The sequence below is a fragment of the Schistocerca americana genome, chromosome 2 (genome assembly GCF_021461395.2).
Source record: "Schistocerca americana isolate TAMUIC-IGC-003095 chromosome 2, iqSchAmer2.1, whole genome shotgun sequence".
NCBI classification, from domain to species: domain Eukaryota; kingdom Metazoa; phylum Arthropoda; class Insecta; order Orthoptera; family Acrididae; genus Schistocerca; species Schistocerca americana.
In genome coordinates, this window is record NC_060120.1 from 634,827,514 (window position 1) to 634,847,017 (window position 19,504).

At 41.0% G+C, this 19,504-nt stretch overlaps 1 protein-coding gene across 1 annotated transcript in view; it reads right to left on the reverse strand.

The window, feature by feature from the left end:
* LOC124595848 (phenoloxidase 1-like) overlaps positions 1-19,504 on the reverse strand; it is a 190,248-nt gene that overhangs the window by 130,777 nt on the left and 39,967 nt on the right. Inside the window, exon 5 of the mRNA XM_047134754.1 lies at positions 5,221-5,444. Within this exon, the coding sequence (XP_046990710.1) occupies positions 5,221-5,444 (224 nt within the window). The remainder of the gene's footprint in view (positions 1-5,220; positions 5,445-19,504) is intronic.

Genomic DNA, 19,504 nt, shown 5'->3' on the forward strand with positions numbered 1-19,504 from the left:
CATGTTAGCTGGGAACTGTGGGTCTTCAGCACTCTGTCTCAGAAGTCATCAACAGAGTCATAATATGGCAAGACAATCTTCTCTCCTGAGACCTTGCACATAATGTAAGGTATATGGATAAAGTAGCTGCTTTTGCAGAGTCTACCAGGCAATCATATGGTTAATTTTTCTGTCTCAACATGTATTCCTCTATATTTGACATGGAAGCTGTCCAAGTTCTGCCGTGATTTCTTATATTTGTTGTGTAAGATCCTGTTCCTGAAAGTCCCAAGAATCACTGGCTAACATTTCACACTGCCAACCTAAGGAATGCTGCATATGAAAGCCTTTCAGTGTACATGAATACATGATATGAGCATGTTTATTACCATCATTGCCAAATCTTAGTAAAACATGTACCGGTAATGTGAATGATAAAAAAAGCCATGCGGCATGACTGTTTGCTGTAAGTCTTTCAACTGAATGCCACTTGAGTGACTTGTGCATCCTTAAAACCAACCACCTGGTTTTCCTCAGATGGTCACCCATGCAAATACTGGCTAGGCCCAACATTGCTGAACTTTAGTGACTGGGTTGAAACCAGTGTTGCCAACATTGTACACCCATCAACAGTGTGAGTGATGTGAACACTGAAATGGAGTCATTACCATATTTCATTACATTGAATAACTTGAAGACAAGAGCAATATTTTACTTTGATTACTTCCACTGTCCACTGGCCTGCAGAATCATCTTTTAGAGTAACACAGTTAATATGAATAAAGTGTTTAGTTAGTAAAAAATAAAGAATAAAAATATCATATAAAATAAATAACATGTCATCTTAAAGGGCTCTTTCAAAGATTTTTGAATTCTTAACTGACTACCAAACACATGTATAAGGTAATAACATTTGTCAACAATAATACTGTTGGACCCATTAAGTGCTAGCACAGATAACTCCCTGGGAACTCCAGATGCCATTGGCTCAGGGACACACAAGTTGCTGAAGTGGCACCCAATTGAAAGACTTGTGCCAGGTCATTGTGTCACACGACATCATTATTATTAGTTGAAATTTGATCTACACTGCCACAGTATAATACAGACATAATTTACATTTAGACCTTGTCTCCTAGTCTTGGATTGAGAGTGGTTTCCCATATTTTGGTTAAAAGGTCTCAGCAAGCTCCCATCATTCATAAAGTAAATAGTTACATAATCACAGATCCACAGAAAAAATTAAAGTCACATTTAACTATTAAAACACAAATTATCTCTTTAACTAAATATAAAGGATGAAAGGGAAAGGGAAACCTGGTTTGAGGGGGGGGGGGGGGGGGGGGGGGGCAAAGCAACCTTTTATATTTGGCATAGCCTTTGTAGTAGATTGTAGATACCTGGATAGTATTACTGAGTGGAAGGGCATAAATGAGACGCTGTCATATCTGACGGTGAATATAGGAAACAAAACCTATACAATAGTAAATGCACATGCATCAACAAACGATAAGAACAAAAAAGTCAAAGCAGGAACTTAACATTTGTGGTCCACTTTGGATAAGGTAGTGACAGATGTTGACAAAAGAGGTGTCACTAGTTTGCTAGGAGGTTTTAATGCACAAATAGGCATGGAAAGGAAGTTTAGAGGCCCTGTGGGAGATTATTCAGCCCACAAGAGAACAAACAAGAATGGTGAGAGATTAGTGGACCTGTGTAGGAGACACAAGATGAGAATAATGACCACCCATTACAAAGCTAAGGCAAGCAAGAAAACAACGTGGGTCAGCCTTGGAAACAGGATTGGGGAAAAACAGCTAGACCATGTAGCAATCCATGACAGGAATCACATAGAGATTATCTAAATGAAAGTGAGGAAAAATAGCAGGATGGAATCAGATCACTACCTTGTCAAAATAAAATGCAAGTGAATACCCAACAGAGCAAGGAAATGTAGGACGATAAATAACCACAGAATCAACATAGATCTTCTGAAGAAACACAGAACAGAGTATGCAAACAGAATGGTAGTTCAGAGTGATTGGAATAGAGTGAGAAATATGATGGAAGAAGAGGTAATGCAACTGGCCACTAACAATAAGAAAAGGAAGCATGAGTGGCTGACAGATGAATGTGAGAATGCAGTCAAGACCAGGAAGAAAGCATGGATGAAATGGCAGTCCTGTAAAAAGCAAGAAGACTGGTCAAAATTCCAGAATGTGAGAAAAATTGCTAGCAAAACGATCAGAAATGACAAGAGAAGTAGATGGAATTAGAAACTTGAAGAAGCAAACACAGCCTTCAAGAAACACAAATCATGTATCTTTTGCAAGGAAATGACAAGCAGAATGAAAGGTTTCAAGGCAAAAGAACCCTTCATAATAGGACAAAATGGCGCAATAAAAATTGGCAAGATAGAGGTGTGCGAGGAAATGGCTAGGTATTTTAGGGATCTGCTGAATGCAGAAGCACCAACAGTAAAGTGGACATACTTACACTCTAGGAACAAAAGTCAGGATAGTCTAGACAATGTACTCATCAGGACAGAAGTAGCAGAGCCAGTTAAAAACCTCAAAAAAAAAAAAAAAAAAAAAAAGCAAGGCATCAGGCAATGACAGTATCTGTGCTGAAGAGATCAAGTGGGGTGGGCCTGAAATGGAAAGAAGTATATACAATATAATAATTGGTATCTGGAGAAGTAAGAAGATACCTGTAGACTGAAAAGAAGCCATTATAATACCACCATAAAAGAAAGGGGACAAGAAAGTACTCTCTTAAACATAGGGTACAAGGTTTTGTCAAGAATCTTGCTGAACAGAGTTGAAGAACAACTGGGGCTGACAATAGGATAGTACCAGTGTGTCTTTAAAAAAGGGAGGAACTGTACAGAACAAATATTTGGAATAAAAAGGATACTAGAACACAGACACAGGAAAGGGAAAAAAACAATAGTGACATTTGTGGGCTTTCAAAAGTTCTATGATTCAGTTGACAGAAGTACTCTGCCTGATGTGTTAGAAGATGGAGGACTGGATGCTACAACACATGAATTAATAAAGGAAACATTAAGCAACACTCCTTCCAGAATTAGGCATCGCAGTATGTTGTCAGACAGCTTTGAAATAAAAGCACAATAAAAGCAAGGGGACAGACTGTCATCAATTTTATTTAACCTGGTTTTGGACGAAGTGGTGAGACAGTGGAGACAACTAAATAGTAACATGAAGATCAAAGTCGTGCAAATATGGGAAAAGGTCAAACATAATGCAACAGATGACATGGCACTCTTAAATGAGACAGAAGAAGAGGCAAAGACAGCACTAAAAAATCTAGCCAAAGCAGCAGAAAAGGTCTGACTGAAGTTTGCATATAAGAAGAGCAAGACATTGAACACTGAGTCTGACTGGAAGATAGATGGCCAAGTGGTTGAGAAAGTCAACAGTTTTTGCCATTTGGGGGAGAAGATAACTGATGGCATACAGAGCAACAGTAGGGCAGAAGACAGGGCGCAGCTTTTGCAGAAGCTTCAGTATGTGGCGAAAACAACATATGGCAAGAAAAATCAGTCACGGAATGTCAAATTGTGACATTACACAGCAACTGTAAGAAATGCTGCTCTGTATGCATCAGAAATGATCACACTCAGCAAGAGAGCTTGTATGCAGCTGGAGAAGGGGGACCAAAAAATTCTGAGAGACATATAGGGAACCAAACAACATGGGGATATCTGGATACACAGAACACAACAGGAACTGTATGAAAATATTCAACCAATATCAAGCGAGATACAGAATAGGAGGTTACGATTTGCTGGGCACATCATGAGGATGGGTTAGAAGAGGTTGACTAAGAAGATATGGAATGCAACATGTCATATGGGAAACAACTAGGTGAAGGAAGTCAGAGATGACTGGAAGGTCATAGGAATAAAAGAAAGGAATCTGCAGGCAATAGTACAGGACAGGGAGAAGTATAAGGAGTTGGTGGATGGTCACAGGTAGCCAGACACTAAAATCAAAGTTGTCTTAACAGAAGAAGAAAGAAACAGAAGAAGTGAAAGAATGAAGAGGTACTGGGAAGAAAGAAGATGTGCTAAACAAGCCACAAGTGATCCTGAAGGGTCCTAATGAACCAGAAGAAGAATTGATGAGAGCTCCTGTTAGTAACATAGCGATACAGAATTTTAACTGGAAACAGGATTCTAATCTTACATTATTTACATCAACAATTTCCAGTATCTGTCTGGGTCCATTTGGAATAGAGGTCTCTCCATTTTCTTCTGTGCTCTCACCTCTGTGAGTCCACTATTTTTCCATATTTTCTCTTCCATTCACACTCTCTCCTCTACTTCCTTTCACCTGTGACCGAATACCAATATTCCAGAAAGTAAATGTAGCAGAAGAGCCTCCAACAAAACTACTCATGATTTGCTAGCCTGCCTGAACCCAAAGAATTTGATGATACAGGGAAACATTGCTAATCCTCAGCACAACTAAGCTGACAGCAGTCACTGTCAAGATCTGATTGCTTCTGAAACTCTAACCTTGGCATGAACTTGACCACTTCGCTTCACAGACCAATCGTTCCATCAGATCTCCAGTCTATACTGTCATTTGACAATCAGTCAGCCTTTGCGTCTCCTGTAATACATATGATCAAGTATACTGTAAACTTGAATCACCATACTGTCTACAATGCAGATTGGTGAATAACCAATTCACACTTATACCCCACAAGGCAGTCCATAAATATTGCTACATTGTTAATATTAATTGCTGCATCACACGAACATCTAGCTTGGATACTGGGATTCACCCTTCATGCTTCCCTTAATCATGACTGAAATGTACTTAAAACTCTCCCCCTCCTATTAGTGAAGTCACCTTTTGCAGCCAGGAAACATGTTACCATTAATAAGTAATCTTGTTTCCACTTAGGTAATCTGTCATTAGACAGCAGTCAGGAAATATATTTTCCCTCTCCATTAGCTATGCAACAAGTTATCTGTCTAAAGAAAAGAGGTAGCCTTGGGCAATGGATACCTGATATTTTATTATTATCTATATTGCAAATATTCTGTTCTTAATTTGTTGGTTGCATTGTATGATGAATAACCTGAAAAGTCATTTTGTACAAGTTTTTATTTACTACAGTTATTGTTCTACAGATTTGTTCAGTAAGCAAAGTTACAATTTTGTGTAACAAGTCATAAAACATGTGATGAATGAGAACAACACTCACTCTTGATTCTGCTGGTGCAATATTTGCTTCTTGTCTAGCTTTTAAAAAAGTTCCTCTCTCTAGGAATTTGTCAGGAAATATCTCTGCTATGGATGGAGGAGGCCAGTTTTGTGTATCTGGTCTGTGAAACAAAGCTACTGCTACTGCATACACATAGAGATTAGGGTTGATTCTCTCTCTGCAGTAAACAGAAGCTGATGTGAAATCGTCAATTGTCTCTAGTCCTGGAACAAAATTCACACAAGAAAATAAAAATAAAATATCATAATAACATTTGTTATTTGCAGAGCTAATACCCCAGAGTCATTTACTAATTATCAGTTATTTATAATGTTCAAAATTGTTTCACTATCCTTTTCATTACTTAACAGTAGAAAAAACTAAGACTACAATAAATTAATACATAATCACATGGACAGTGGATATGCCTTGACAGTAAGAACATAAAATTGCTATCATGCTGTGCATATCCAAACTGATAGCAATGTTGATACATTCACTGTAGGATTCAAACAAACTGAAAACCATATCAGAAGTTACTTCTTTTCCAAAATGAATATTATACAATCTTTATCAAATTGCCTGTTTTTAGTTTCATTTCCTATGATTTTCCTTTGAGGTTTCATGGATTATTAGCACAATCAACTCTTAAAGTTTCATTTGTACATGATTCATTCCTGTCTGATCCCGGCTCCCAATTGTTCTAGAAATTATTAAAATAAGAATTTAAATTTTATGAACATTATTTCTGAGCAGAAGTAGTAGTAGTAGTTTCATTCATTTGTGCACCATAACCAGGGGTAAATAGGGACAGATTTTAAGGGTTTTAAATAATAAATCCAGAAATAAAAACTACAACAGATCTTTTACTCATTCCAGAGGGAGATGGTAATCCTAGAAACCAAGTATATTTGGTATAGCTGAATATAAGTTGTACTAATTTGCAATTAAAAAATGTCCCTGTTAACCTCATGAATGGAATCAATAGGAACTATCATAAATATAAACACAGAATCATATTGTAAAAGGCATTTGGGTCAATAGGGATACAAAAATGCTTCTGTAAAATACAAGATGGGGTAGATGGGCGTGTGACGAGGGCCTCCCGTCGGGTAGACCACTCGCCTGGTGCAAGTCTTTCGATTTGACGCCACTTCGGCGACTTGTGCATCAATGGGGATGAAATGATGATGATTAGGACAACACAACATCCAGTCCCTGAGCAGAGAAAATCTCCGACCCAGCCGGGAATCGAACCTGGGCCCTTAGGATTGACAGTCCGTCACACTGACCACTCAGCTTCCAGGGGCAGACTGTAAAATACAAATTAACCTGTAGAATATAAAAAAAAGCATTTAAACATAAGTCTGCTTCATCTTACTAATGGTTCTTTCGTGATTTCTGAACGAAATCAAATTCAGATATATCTTCTACATTTGGGAAAACATAAACACTATCATCTGTGGAGGTTTGTCTCAAAACTGATGTCACATATCTCCTCCTTCAAGCACAACTTTGGTAATTCTCCCAATAAAGTATTTTGGATCTCCCTTAAGTCTCTCAAGTTTCACTTTTCCTATTCCTCGACATGTAAAACGTGATCAGTAGATTGTTCTTCTCCATTCTGATTAGTTGAGGAGTCTTCTCTTTCTTCAAATCTGTGGTCACTGTTGTTGTACCATCACTATCTTCATCTTCATCTTCTGATTCATCCACTGAGTTTGCAATGTCATGTGCATGGAAACTCCTGCCAGGTGGTACATTCAGTTTCCTTTTTCCCCTAGTTTTTTCAAATTATCATCAGGCTACCCTTGGTTCTTTAAGAAATCAACCAGGTTGTTATTAACAGATTTGTCTTCCCCTATTTTTTTCAGATGGTAACATTTCAAGAACTTGATCCTCGTTGAAAAGATAAATTGCAACCCAATCAGCTGTTTTTCTTCATGGTTGGTGACGACTTGTCAAGGGCTTGTTCCAAAAGGCAAGCAAAGTACTTCATACCAATCTCTCAATATCTGTTGTTAGATCTGTTCTTCCAGTTCTCCAGTATCTCTTGCCAAACCTGTTTCAATGGCCTACCACCATTGCAACATCTAGAGGTTGTGTAATGTGTGCTGCATTCAGTAGTAATAAAACACACACATAGACATTTTTTTCACACCAATCTATGAGAGCTGGAGACAGATGAGAGCTCAAGTTTTCACAGATAATGTCTTTTATTCCCTCAAAGCAATGAAAATAAGGTATCATTATAGACTTAAACCAATCTACAAAACAGCTGCCCTCCATCCAACCTGATTTACTTCTGTTGAACCTTACCCCAGCAGGAACACCTTCACTCCATAGATCATATAGGTGTTTTGCTTTGTATATTATGTGAGATGGCAGTTGTGTGTCATTGCCAGTAGCAGCCAACGTAACACATACATTGGATTTTGTTTGAATCATAACCCTGTCAGGGTATTTGCAGCCTCCTTTGTACAGAAGTTTTCTCCTTCCAGGGTCAGCCACCATACTCATCTCTTCATAATTTAATATTTGCTTTGGGGGAACACCATCAAGAGTTATTTTCAACTCTTCAAAATAATTAACAATATCCTGTGAGTTAACTTTAGCCCTGCTTTGGGATACATTTTGTCATATTTGTGGAGCATTATCTTTATGTCTATTGATGAAACACAGCACCCAGTCGGGACCTGGAAGATGGCTTTGAAATTGTTTCATTACTCTTCCTTCTTTGTTCAAATGCTACTTCACAAAACATTGTAAGTCAAAGGTGATTAGTGGATATCCCCATTTTGCACAAGCATCAACACCTTTTATGATCATCACTGCAGTAGGTACTCCAAAGGCTGTTTGGCTTTCTTTCTTTTTCCTGTTTCTAGTTTTCTCATTTGACATTTTGCTGTACCTTTTCAATGCAGATTTTGAAATTTTTAATTTGTTTGAAGCATTTTGGAGTGACATCCCTTTTCTAATGGCTTGTGCAGCATGTTTGTGGTGACAACCTCTAGGATCAGACTGATACCTCCTAACCATCCTCCCCCTATTCACCACTGAATGTAAAACAAAACTACAGCATAAGAGAAAAAAATTTTATAGTGTCTATAAAAACACAATTGTAGCATAAATCTCTGATTATGTGTCTTATATATAGTAGTATTTACCTGGAAACTTTTGAAATTATTTCACACTTGTACAGCACAAGTTTTATCACCAAAAAACTACAACAGAAACAGCTGATGAGTTTGGACGTGGTTGCCAACTTCTGAAATGATTTAAGGATTATAGTAAACAAGGAACAAATTCATAAGGTGTTCCAGATGCCAGATATCACTACAGTTGCATAATTTCACATTGAATTAGTGACAAATAAAACTTTTTCATGAGCTGATGTACCTACTCACCCTTGTATCCCTATACACCCCTGTTTATGGTACCTCTTTTACATGGATATTATACAGGTTGTGGTATTATTTCACAAGAAAATGTAATGCAAATACACCATCATTAACATACTTAGGACTTCAGTTTGGCAATAATGGGCCAGATAGTCAGCTGTGGCCTTATACTGGTAACCATTCAGTCATTTCCCTTAAGAAATTTAGGGAAACATTGGACAACCTAAATCAGGATGACTGAATGAGGAGTAGAGTCTCCTAGTGCACAACATTGTTTTGCTTACAAATTTTTGCCAAAGAGCTGTTTAACAATGTAAAAAATATTTCTTACTTTGTATATTTCTTAACACCAACAATACCATTCATTTCTCAACATCAGCCACTACACAGATTATACACACACTGTTAGCTGAGTTAAGGACCATGACAATGATGTTTGGTAACCATTGTATTTACCCCAATTTACCATTTGCTTGCCTGAAAAATTGAGTCAGCAGCCTTCCATAATGAGTGAGATGTTGAGCTCAAAGGGTAAGATGTTTATACACTTCTGCAAAAAAAGTTATTTAACAATGTAAAAAAGATTTGTTGCTTTGTACCTTTCTCAACACCAATTACCAAACATAAGTTAATTAAAGCATGCGCATGAATAATGCTGTAGGGCACATTTTGACATTTCGTAGAATCTCATGTAATAATGCTGTATACGGCAGTCTGCATCGCCTACTGTTATAATTGACATGTTCACCGTCCGAGGGCAGCACTAAATAGTGATGAGACACGCACAGTGTTCGTGCCTTTGCACGAACAATGATGTATGTTACAAGAATGGCGGAGTGCAGCAAGGTGATGCTTACCACAAGTGGTTTGAAACGTGCAAATGATGCACAGAAAAGGAAAATTAACATTGGTAGTTGGCAGGATATTAAGAGGAAAAGGCTTCGTGATGCTGGACTGGAACATAAATCATGAAAAGGAAAGGTAGTTCCTATGAAACAGCTTCCAACATAGGTGAGTGGAATAATGCTGTATGGGTTTTGTAAAAAGGTGTATGTCTTTAGAGAAGTATATGTGTCCTGTAAAGCGGTGATGTGCCCTGTACAGTACATGGCTCTAATGACATGTTATGTGTATCTTCTGAAAACATTACTGTAAAAGTATGTAACGTGAATGAAATTAACTACAGTTATGTAGTTATCATTGGCGAAAAAATAGAATACTCAGTCTGAGTAATGCTATATTATTAAAAGAGAATGTGAAATTTGATAATCTAGTTGAATATTAGGTAGTAATAGTGATTGTTTTCATGAATCAGGATCGTGTATGCAATGCAGAAAGGATGCAAGGACATAAACTTGGAAATGAAGTTAAAGCTGTACAAAGAATATCATGCCTTAACATACGATGAGCAGTCCATATACTTAATAAAATCCATGGAAATAGGCGTGCCAGCCAGGCGCAAGAGAGGTAAGACAGACGATACTTCACGGAAACAAGCTACTTTCAAATACAAAGTTTACTCAAAAGAAGTGTGTCAAAAAACATTGCTTGACATATTCTCCATCACCCAGCTACGTAAAGTAAAAGGTGGAATAACCACTCCTAAAGACAGTAGAGGAAAACATTGCAATAGGCCACAGGCCATATCAAATGACGACAGGGCCCTTATTCGGCAACACATATCGAGTTTCCCAAAGCAGATGAGCCATTACAGCAGGAATAAATCGTCAAAATAATGTCTGCACCCCGATCTCAACCTCTGTAGAATGTATCAGTTGTTTACCAAAAAGTTTCCTGATAAGTCAATAAGCAGGTCATACTATCAAAGTGTGTTTCAAACAGATTTTAATCTGTGTTTCAGAACACCTAGATCAGATACTTGCAGACTGTGTGATTTGTTGTTTAACAAAGTGATTGCAGCTTCAGATGAAATAGAACTGCACAAGATCGAAATTGAGAGTCAGTTGCATCATTCAAGGGCAGACCAAGCATACAAAGACCTAAAAAACGATACAGAAATGGCTAAGAGGAATAACAATATACATGTTATGTGTGTTGACCCACCACAGGTTTTACTTTGTCCTACATTGACTCATTCCACGGTATTCTACCAGAGACAGTTCACGATTCATGACATTGGTACTGGAAACATCACCGTAAATTTGTGGGGTGAATCCACGACAAGGAGAGGTTCAGCTGAGATAGTTTCCTGTCTGCTTAAATTTGTGACGCACAATTATGATACACTTGAAGAAGGTATGGAACGAAAACTGATTGTTTGGTCTGACCGCTGTGTCAGGCAGAACAACAACTGGAGAGTTTTAGCACTTTATTTCTATCTGATCAGCTCCAAGTATTTTACAGAAATACATCAGAAGTTTTTATGTTTGGGTCACAGTTTCCTACCTTGTGACAGGGATTTTGCAGTCATCGAGAAAAGAAAGAAAGTGTCAAAAGTTATGGTTCCTTCAGAATGGAAGCGCGTCATTGCTGAGGCCTTTGTCGATCCTTCAAAACTGACCATTCACGAGATGATGGTGGAAGTCTTCAAGGACATAGGATCCAATGAGTTGTTTTTGAAGAAGCCACTGGCTCTGAAAATTACCGATGTACTTTGGTTGAAGCTGTGTAGTGATGATCCTCGAAGTTTAAGCGTGTGCCATACCCACAATGTGCTTCGCCCATGGGAAAGACATTGTATTGTAAAGCATGGTTGTGAACATCAAGTAAAAAATTGTCCATTGCCTTCTGAATTCCGCTTGCTCTATAACGGGACACTGAAAGTTCATAAGGATAAGAAAAGGGATCTATTGGACATGACGAAATATATGGAACCAAAATACAGGCAGTTTTATGAAAACCTGCAGTGTGGCAACTGACTATAATATACTAGATTTGAGCCTAAACTTGATAAATTAATGTTGTAATTTTTTTCCTTCTAAGATCCAGCAATTCAGGTTACAATAAATATTATTTAGTATCTTGTTTTAAATCTCTTACTTACTATTTTTGGATTCTAGACATTTTATAATTACAGCAGAGCACTGGCTGATCTGGAATAACACTGTATATCCATTGCCATAAAGCATTATTCCATTTTAAAACTTATTTATTTTTGAAAAATCTGTGCTTAGTGCAATTTTAAAAACTATAAATTAGTATTTTCCACAGTCTGTATGCACAAACAATACATATCTGCTATTACATTATTATATCATATTAATTCTCTGGAACTAACAGTTTTTGTCAATTTTCCAACAACTGCAAAATGTGCCATACAGCATTATTCGTGCACATGCTTCAATTCATGCTGAAAACTGGTGTGTCAAAAGAGCTCCTGAAAGTCATGTACCTCTGATACTGGTACCAAAGGTACCTCAAGTATTATCCTTTCCTGTGGATCCTGCCCCCTCTGCAGAAAGTACAGAATCTGTCTTCACTCATCCACCTGACTGCGAGTGGCAAACCAATGGTATATCTAGGCATCCTGTAAAGGGTTAACAGGAACCAGAGAGGGCTCAGGGTGTTGTACCAATACCCTTAACCAATAAGTCTGAAATGCTGTCTTTCATTAAAACTGAAATTGTAAGTGAGCTGGCAGAACTCACTTCACATGTTTTGGGGAAACCTGTTCTGTAAGGTGTCAAGAGGAGGCAAACACAAAATGGTTGGGTCTATTAATCATGGACAGTTCAAACATACAGTGAATGATGGTACCCCTAATGGAAATAACAGAAATCAACAGGACAGGACACTAGGTGCACTCAGTTTGTATGCTGGGGTGCCTCATTCAACATGTTGAAAGAGCTATTCCAGCAGCCATTGAGGGAACAAGGTGCAACCAATTGCAGATTGTGGCACATGTTGGAACAAATGATGACTTTCATCTGAGCTCTGAGATCTTAAATGGGTCATTCCAGCAACTGGCAGTAGTGTATCAAAAAGTCTTTCAAACTCTCTTTAAACTGCACTACACGTCAGTGCCTGCTACTCGGGTAGCTGACTGTATGTGGGTTGGACACAAAGGTTTTTTACATTAGGCAACTCTCTATCCAATTGAGATAATAATTCAAAAAAATGTTCAAATGTGTGTGAAATCTTATGGGACTTAACTGCTAAGGTCATCAGTCCCTAAGCTTACACACTACTTAACCTAAATTATCCTAACGATGAACACACACACCCATGCCCGAGAGAGGACTCGAACCTCCACCGGGACCAGCCACACAGAGATAATGATTGCTGTAGGAAACCCAGACATATCAGTGAAAAATTGAAAAAAATGCCTCCCACAGGTGAGAGTAGTAAAATCGTAATTACTAACTGCTGAAGCATTCACAACCAAGTGACAGAGTTTGAAGCACTCCTTCAAAGCAACAAAGCTCACATGGTACTAGGTACAAAAAGCTAGTTGAAACATGAAATTGATAATAGTGAGATTTTTGGGGAAAATTTGAGTGTATATAGAAAGGCTAGGCAAATGGGAAATGGAGGTGGTATATTCGTCCCAGTAGACAAGAAACTCAAATCCACCAAGATAGAAATTGAAGCTGCATGTGAGATTGTTTGGGTAAGACTCAGTATCAGGGGTAAGGATAAAATGATAACTGGATCCTTTTGTCACCCACCAGACTCATGCCCTGAGGTAAACAAAAACTTTACAGAAAACCACAGTTCACTTGCATCTACATCCCTCAATAACTGTGTAATCAACAGTGGAGATCGTAATCATCCAATAATTAATTGAAAAAATTACAGTTTACTAAATGGTTTCTCTGAAAGCTACCTACAACAGATAGAGTTGTGTCCTCACCAACAGATGCAACCATACCTGGCATGCTGAGAGTTTCCAACTGTCCCCACAGGTGGTACTTTGAAGTTTGGTGCCAACCACAAGCATGGTCCAATCAGCAACCTCCGAACTATGGTGATTGAGGTGGACTTCCACATTGTAATGAGCAGCAGCCACAGGCAACAATGGAGGTTCATGTTCAGTATTGGCATGTAGCAACTCTACTATTGAGTTCCAGGTTTGCTGTTCACAGCTACAGTTCATATTGAAAATCAGCCTGTGAGACTCACTCTACCAGTGCCTTTGCATAGGAACAAGTGTTTACAACAGGGATTGACATTGTGGCACCTAGGACAGACATAGTATTATTGTCATTCTTTTCACAAACATGCATCTTGACAGGCCACTGCTTCATTGTATCTGTCCACAAACACATCCAACAAGTTGCTGTACAACTTAAGTATCACAGTGTAATAGAATGCATATTTGTGTGTCTTTTTTTTTTTTTTGGGGGGGGGGGGGGGGGGGGGGGCTCTCATACTTCCTCCGCCCACCTCGGAACACATGAACCTAACAATGTGTGGGAGCCATTCTGCCCAGATGACCCATACATTTCCGTTCAGAACCTCACTAATGATGAAGATATATTGGAACTAATAGCAACAAATAGCCCTGAAACAGCTATTAATGATCACAAGCTGGTTGTGGCAACAATGATTACCAAAGTACAAAGGTCAACTGAAACAAGCAGAAAGATTACATTCAGTAAACTAGATAAAAAATCAGTAATGTCATACCTCAATGAGGAAACTGAAACTTTCAGCACAGGGCAGGAGTGTGTAGAGAAACTATGCCTCAAGTTTAAAAGAATAGTTGGCCATGCACAGGATAGGTATGTATCCAGTAGAACAGTTCATAACAGGAACGACCCTCCATGGTGTACAGTGACTGTAAAGAAACTTCTGAAGAAACAAGGATTACTGCGTAATAGATGTAAAACAAAGCATATGTCTATAGAGAGAGAGATATTGAATGAAACACATTTGGTTGTCAAGGGAGCAATGCGTGATGCTTTTAGTGATTGTAGCAGAATATTGTCAAATGATATTGGACAAAACCCAAAGAAATTATGGTCATATGCAAAGGCTGTCAGTGGCACCAAAGAGCAGAACTGGCCCAATTTAATCCTTGTACAACTGAAAAAATGAATGAAATAAGTATTAGTGTGAATGGTGTTGGGAAACAGCTGAAATTGTTAAAGTTGAATAAAGCTCCAGGGTCCAATGGAATCCCAATCAGATTCTATGCTGAATTTGCAGTAAGTTAGCCCCTCTTGTAACTATAATCTATCATAGACCCCTTGAACAAAAAACTATGCCCACTTCTCAGAAAAAAATACAATTCACACTCATCTACAAGAATGGTAGGAGAAGTGATCAACAACACTTCCATCCAATGTCCTTGACATCAATTTGTTGTAGAATCTTAGAACATATTCTGAGCTCAAACAAATGAGGTACATACAACACATTGATCTTGTCAGTGCCAGTCAGCATGGATTCTGAAAACATCTATCATGTGAAACCCAACTCACACCTTTCTGACATGACATACTGAAAGCTTTGGATCGAGGCAGTTAGATAGGTGCATTATTTCTTGATTTCTGAAAAGCATTTGACTCAGTACCACATCTGCAATTACTGTCAAAAGTATGCTCATATGGGGTATCAAGCGAAATTTGTGACTGGATTGAGGACTTTGGTATGGAGGTCTCAGCATGTTATCTTGGATTGAGAGTCATTGTCAGGTGTAGGAGTAACTTCTAGTGTCCCCCAGGGAAGTGTGTTGGCACCCTTGCTGTTCATGTTGTATATCAATGGTCTTGCAGACAATATTGTGGTGGCCCGCCACAAAGCCATGCGAATGCTAGAACTACTATCACAGCCGACACAGCATTTGCAGTGCGCACGCACAGATTTACCGTTAGCTGAAAGCCTGGGAACGGCGCAGTGTGCTCCGGACGTGTGAAGACAAAGTGAGAATCAGTGCAAGCCAGGCATCGGAACACACTGGACGCATCATGGGAAGAGCTGTCCTGCCTTGCTGCAAAGCACGTGTGTCAAGCGATCGTGGGCTCCCCACATATGCACATGGAGAAGCCGGCCCATCTGTCTATGTAGCTGCTTCTGCCTCACTCGCGAAAAACTCCACACTCCATGGATAGTGCTGGGAGCCAGCCGTACAGAGACTTGCCCACGAGCAGACTGCTACACAATGTCTTGAGGAGTGTAAACCATCCAGATCGTGCACCGCTCCACCTTCAGTCGTCAACCACGGTCACACAGTCAGCGATGGACTATATCAGGCTCGATTGCATGCGTCTCAATCATTTTAATAAACATGTTTGCCTCACACCAGCGTTTCATTTGTATTCAGTCACCTTGGCCTCCTCTGAGCAGAGTGCATGGGCATGACTACGAATTATGAGCAATCCCCTCACACTGGTAACCAGACGTGATATAAAGGCCAATGCATGGTGACAAACATTTCTTTTTACCGTTTACCATACCATGAACTGCTAATCCAAGCTTACGACCTCATGCAATGATGATGATATTATTTTTTTTTTTTTTTTTTTTTTTTTTTTTTTTTTTTTTTTTTTTTTTTTTTAACGCAAACTAAACAGTGATATTTGTGTTAAAATTTTGTTTGAATTTGTCTTGTATCGAGTAAGATGATAACTGCAGAGGAGCTGGAAAGGACAGTCCAGAACCTGCTAAGGTGCAACTGGGCACTGGAGGCTGAGATATGGGCACAAACAGTCCACAAAGAGCCAACCCTCGAAAATTCACACGAGCATGCCACCTTCGAACTGGCAAACCCTACAACAAACATGGGACAATTGTTAATTAGGCTGCTGTCATTCTGGCCACGTGATCTGTTGGTGAGGTTTAGCCAAGTAGAGGCAATGTTCTATAGCTACAATGTGACGTGTGAGCTCACGAAATTCGGCCACATCGTAAGCCAGTTGACCAGAATGTCGTTGCCGAAGTGCAAGACATTATCACCGCCCCACCAACACAGTCCTCTTATAAGCGGCTGAAGGACAATCAAATCCACCAAATTTCAGCATCACAGGAGCAATGGGTGCATCAGCTGATGCAACATCAAGAATGTGGTGACAGGAGGCCCTCGCAGTCCCTGCGCCATCACCGGGACCTGGCGCAGCTCGGTACGGTCCTGGATTCACTATTACACACCATTGGGGTGTGCAGCCTGCCAACGCAAGTACAAGCAGTGATTGTGGCCCAGCCCAAGTTGGAGTTGGATGGCGTAGTGTACCTGGCCGACAGAGTCCTCAAGCACTCACAACGGCGCCAAACACTGCCACCTCTGCAGCCTGTGCCACTGTAGACCCGGCACCAGCAGTCAGCCCACGTCGAAACACTGTCCCCGGTCACGCTGCAGCGGATGCCGAGCTCCACACTGAAGTTCACAACTTGGCTGCTCAGGTGGCATCACTAACCATGGAGTTTGAGTGTTTGGTGCATTCACCACCAGAGCACAGCAGGAATTGCAGCAACAGCCGTTCTAGCTTCTGACGACGTGACCCAAACTACAGTAGCCAGCCTGGCGGTACGTCACTGATGTCCGAACTGATGCCCGATGGCTATTGCTGGTACCACGCCCACTTTGGCAATTAATTGACAAACTTCCAGCTGCCATACTCACAACCAAATGCCAACTGCAGTCAGAATTAGACGCACCCAGCTGCAGTGCCATATCGAGGCATCTCTACATAGCAGAGCAGGATGACAGTGTCAGCTACCTAGTAGACATGCACTTCGACCTGCCTATATACTTGTGATCTATGTTCAGGGACAAAAGATCTGCCAAGTAACTGTCCATGGCTAACAATTCCGCAATAAGAAGGTATGGCACACACTACCGAGAATTGAACCTCAGGCTGCACTGCATACTCACATGGACATTTACTGTGGCGGATGTCAATGAGCCAATCCTGACCACGGACTTTCTGGCGCATTTCAGTTTGCTAGCCAACACAGTGAACATCCAGCTGATCGACTCTACAACCGGTTTGAAGATAGCAGGACAGTGGCGACAGGGCTGCCTTCTTCAACGTGAAACCAGTGCAGTGCTCCGGTCCCTACGCCTACATACTAGAATGATTTCCGGAATTGACTCGACCACCTGGCGCACTGAAAGAAGTCAAACATTCCACGGTACACCACATATTAACCACAACCGGTCCACCCACCTCAAGCCAACCATGTCACCTTGCACCCAATTGGCTCACCATAGCTAAGTCCAAATTCAAGGCTATGCTACAATGGTCTTCCGCCTTGCATCTCGCTCGAAAAAAAGACAAACTGTGGTGCCAATGCGGCGACTACCATGTGCTAAACGCATGAACAGTGCCAGATCACTACCCAGTACCACACCTGCAGGACTTCAGTCACGCTCTGGTGCAGTCAGTAATGCACAGCAAGTTCGACTGTGCGAAGACATTCACACAGATCCCCGTGGCGCCTGAGGATGTGCCAAAAACGACAATAGCAACACCCTTCGGATTGTGTGAGAGCCTCTTTATGACTTTTGGACTCCGAAATGCGCCCCAGACTTGGCAGCGTTTCCTGGACAGTGTGCTACAAGGCCTACCGTGGTGCTCCGCGTACCTCGACGACATCCTGGTGTTTTCAAGGTCGCCGGAGCTCCACCACCAACACCTGACAACCACTCTCAGCGTCTCAGAGAAGCCGGAATCATCATCAATCCGGCAAGGTGCGTGTTTGGAGTCGCTGAGATAGAATTCCTCGGACACCTCATCAACCCCAGCGGCTGCAAACCACTTCCCAAAAACATACGAACAATCATGGAGATGCCTCGTCCACAGATGAACAAAGAATTACATCATTACCTAGGGTGCTGAATTTTTTCTGACGTCACATACCGAATGCTGCTGCCATCCAGGAACCTCTGACTGCAGCCCTACAAGGCCTGACAGCAAAAGGCAAGGCTCCCATTCCCTGGACAGACACACTGGAAAAAAGTTTCAACGATTCAAAACATGCTCTTGCAGAAGCATCGCTACTCGCGCACACAGTGCATGACACAGAACTAGCCATCATAGCAGATGCCAGCCAGACAGCTATAGACATGGCGTTACAAAAACGCATCGGCGGCAGCTGGCAGCCTCTCGCCTTCTTCTCCAGGAAGCTCTCGGAATTGCAACCCCTTTGGATCACTTGTGACCGTGAGCTACTAGCGATATTTGAGGCTGTGAAACACTTCTGCCCATCTGTCAAAGCTCGTCCTTTTATTATATTCATGTACCATAAACCGATCATGCAATAAGTGTTCACCATGCCAGTTCCGGCAGCCGGAGTACATCTCGCAGTTCTCCACAGACATCTGCCACATCTCTGGCATTGACAACATCATGGCCGACTGCTTATCTGGCTTGTGTGCTGTCATCTCTCCCCCGGTGAACTTTGAGGACATTGCCGACATACAGGAAAGTGATGACGAACTAAATAGCCTCTGCCACAATGCCTCCAGTGGCCTACAACTCAAACTGGAGCCTGTGCTTGGCTCCGATCGCAAGATCTGGTACAACACTTGGACAGGCATGCAGCGGCCATTTCTCCCCGAGAAATTCTGGTGCAGTGTCTTCAACCATGTGCATGGACTCTCACACCCCAGTGTCAACAGCACTACATCCCTTGTGGCCACATGTTTTGTCTGGCCAAGGATGTGGAAAAACTGCCATCAGTGGGCACACACCTGCATTGCATGCCGGTGCGCCAAGTTTGGCAGATACACCCATGCGCCCATCAGCGTGTTCCCTGATGCAACACGGCACTTCGCACACATTCACGTGGACATCGTGGTTCCTCTTCCCTCGTCCCATGGCAAGCACTACCTGCTGACCATGGTAGACTGTTTTACATGCTGGCCGGAAGCGATGCCGATTGCAGATGACACCACAGCCTTCATCGAAACGTGGGTGGCCCACTTCGGCTGCCCCAGTCAGGTGACAACTGACCACAGCCACCAGTTTGACTGCATG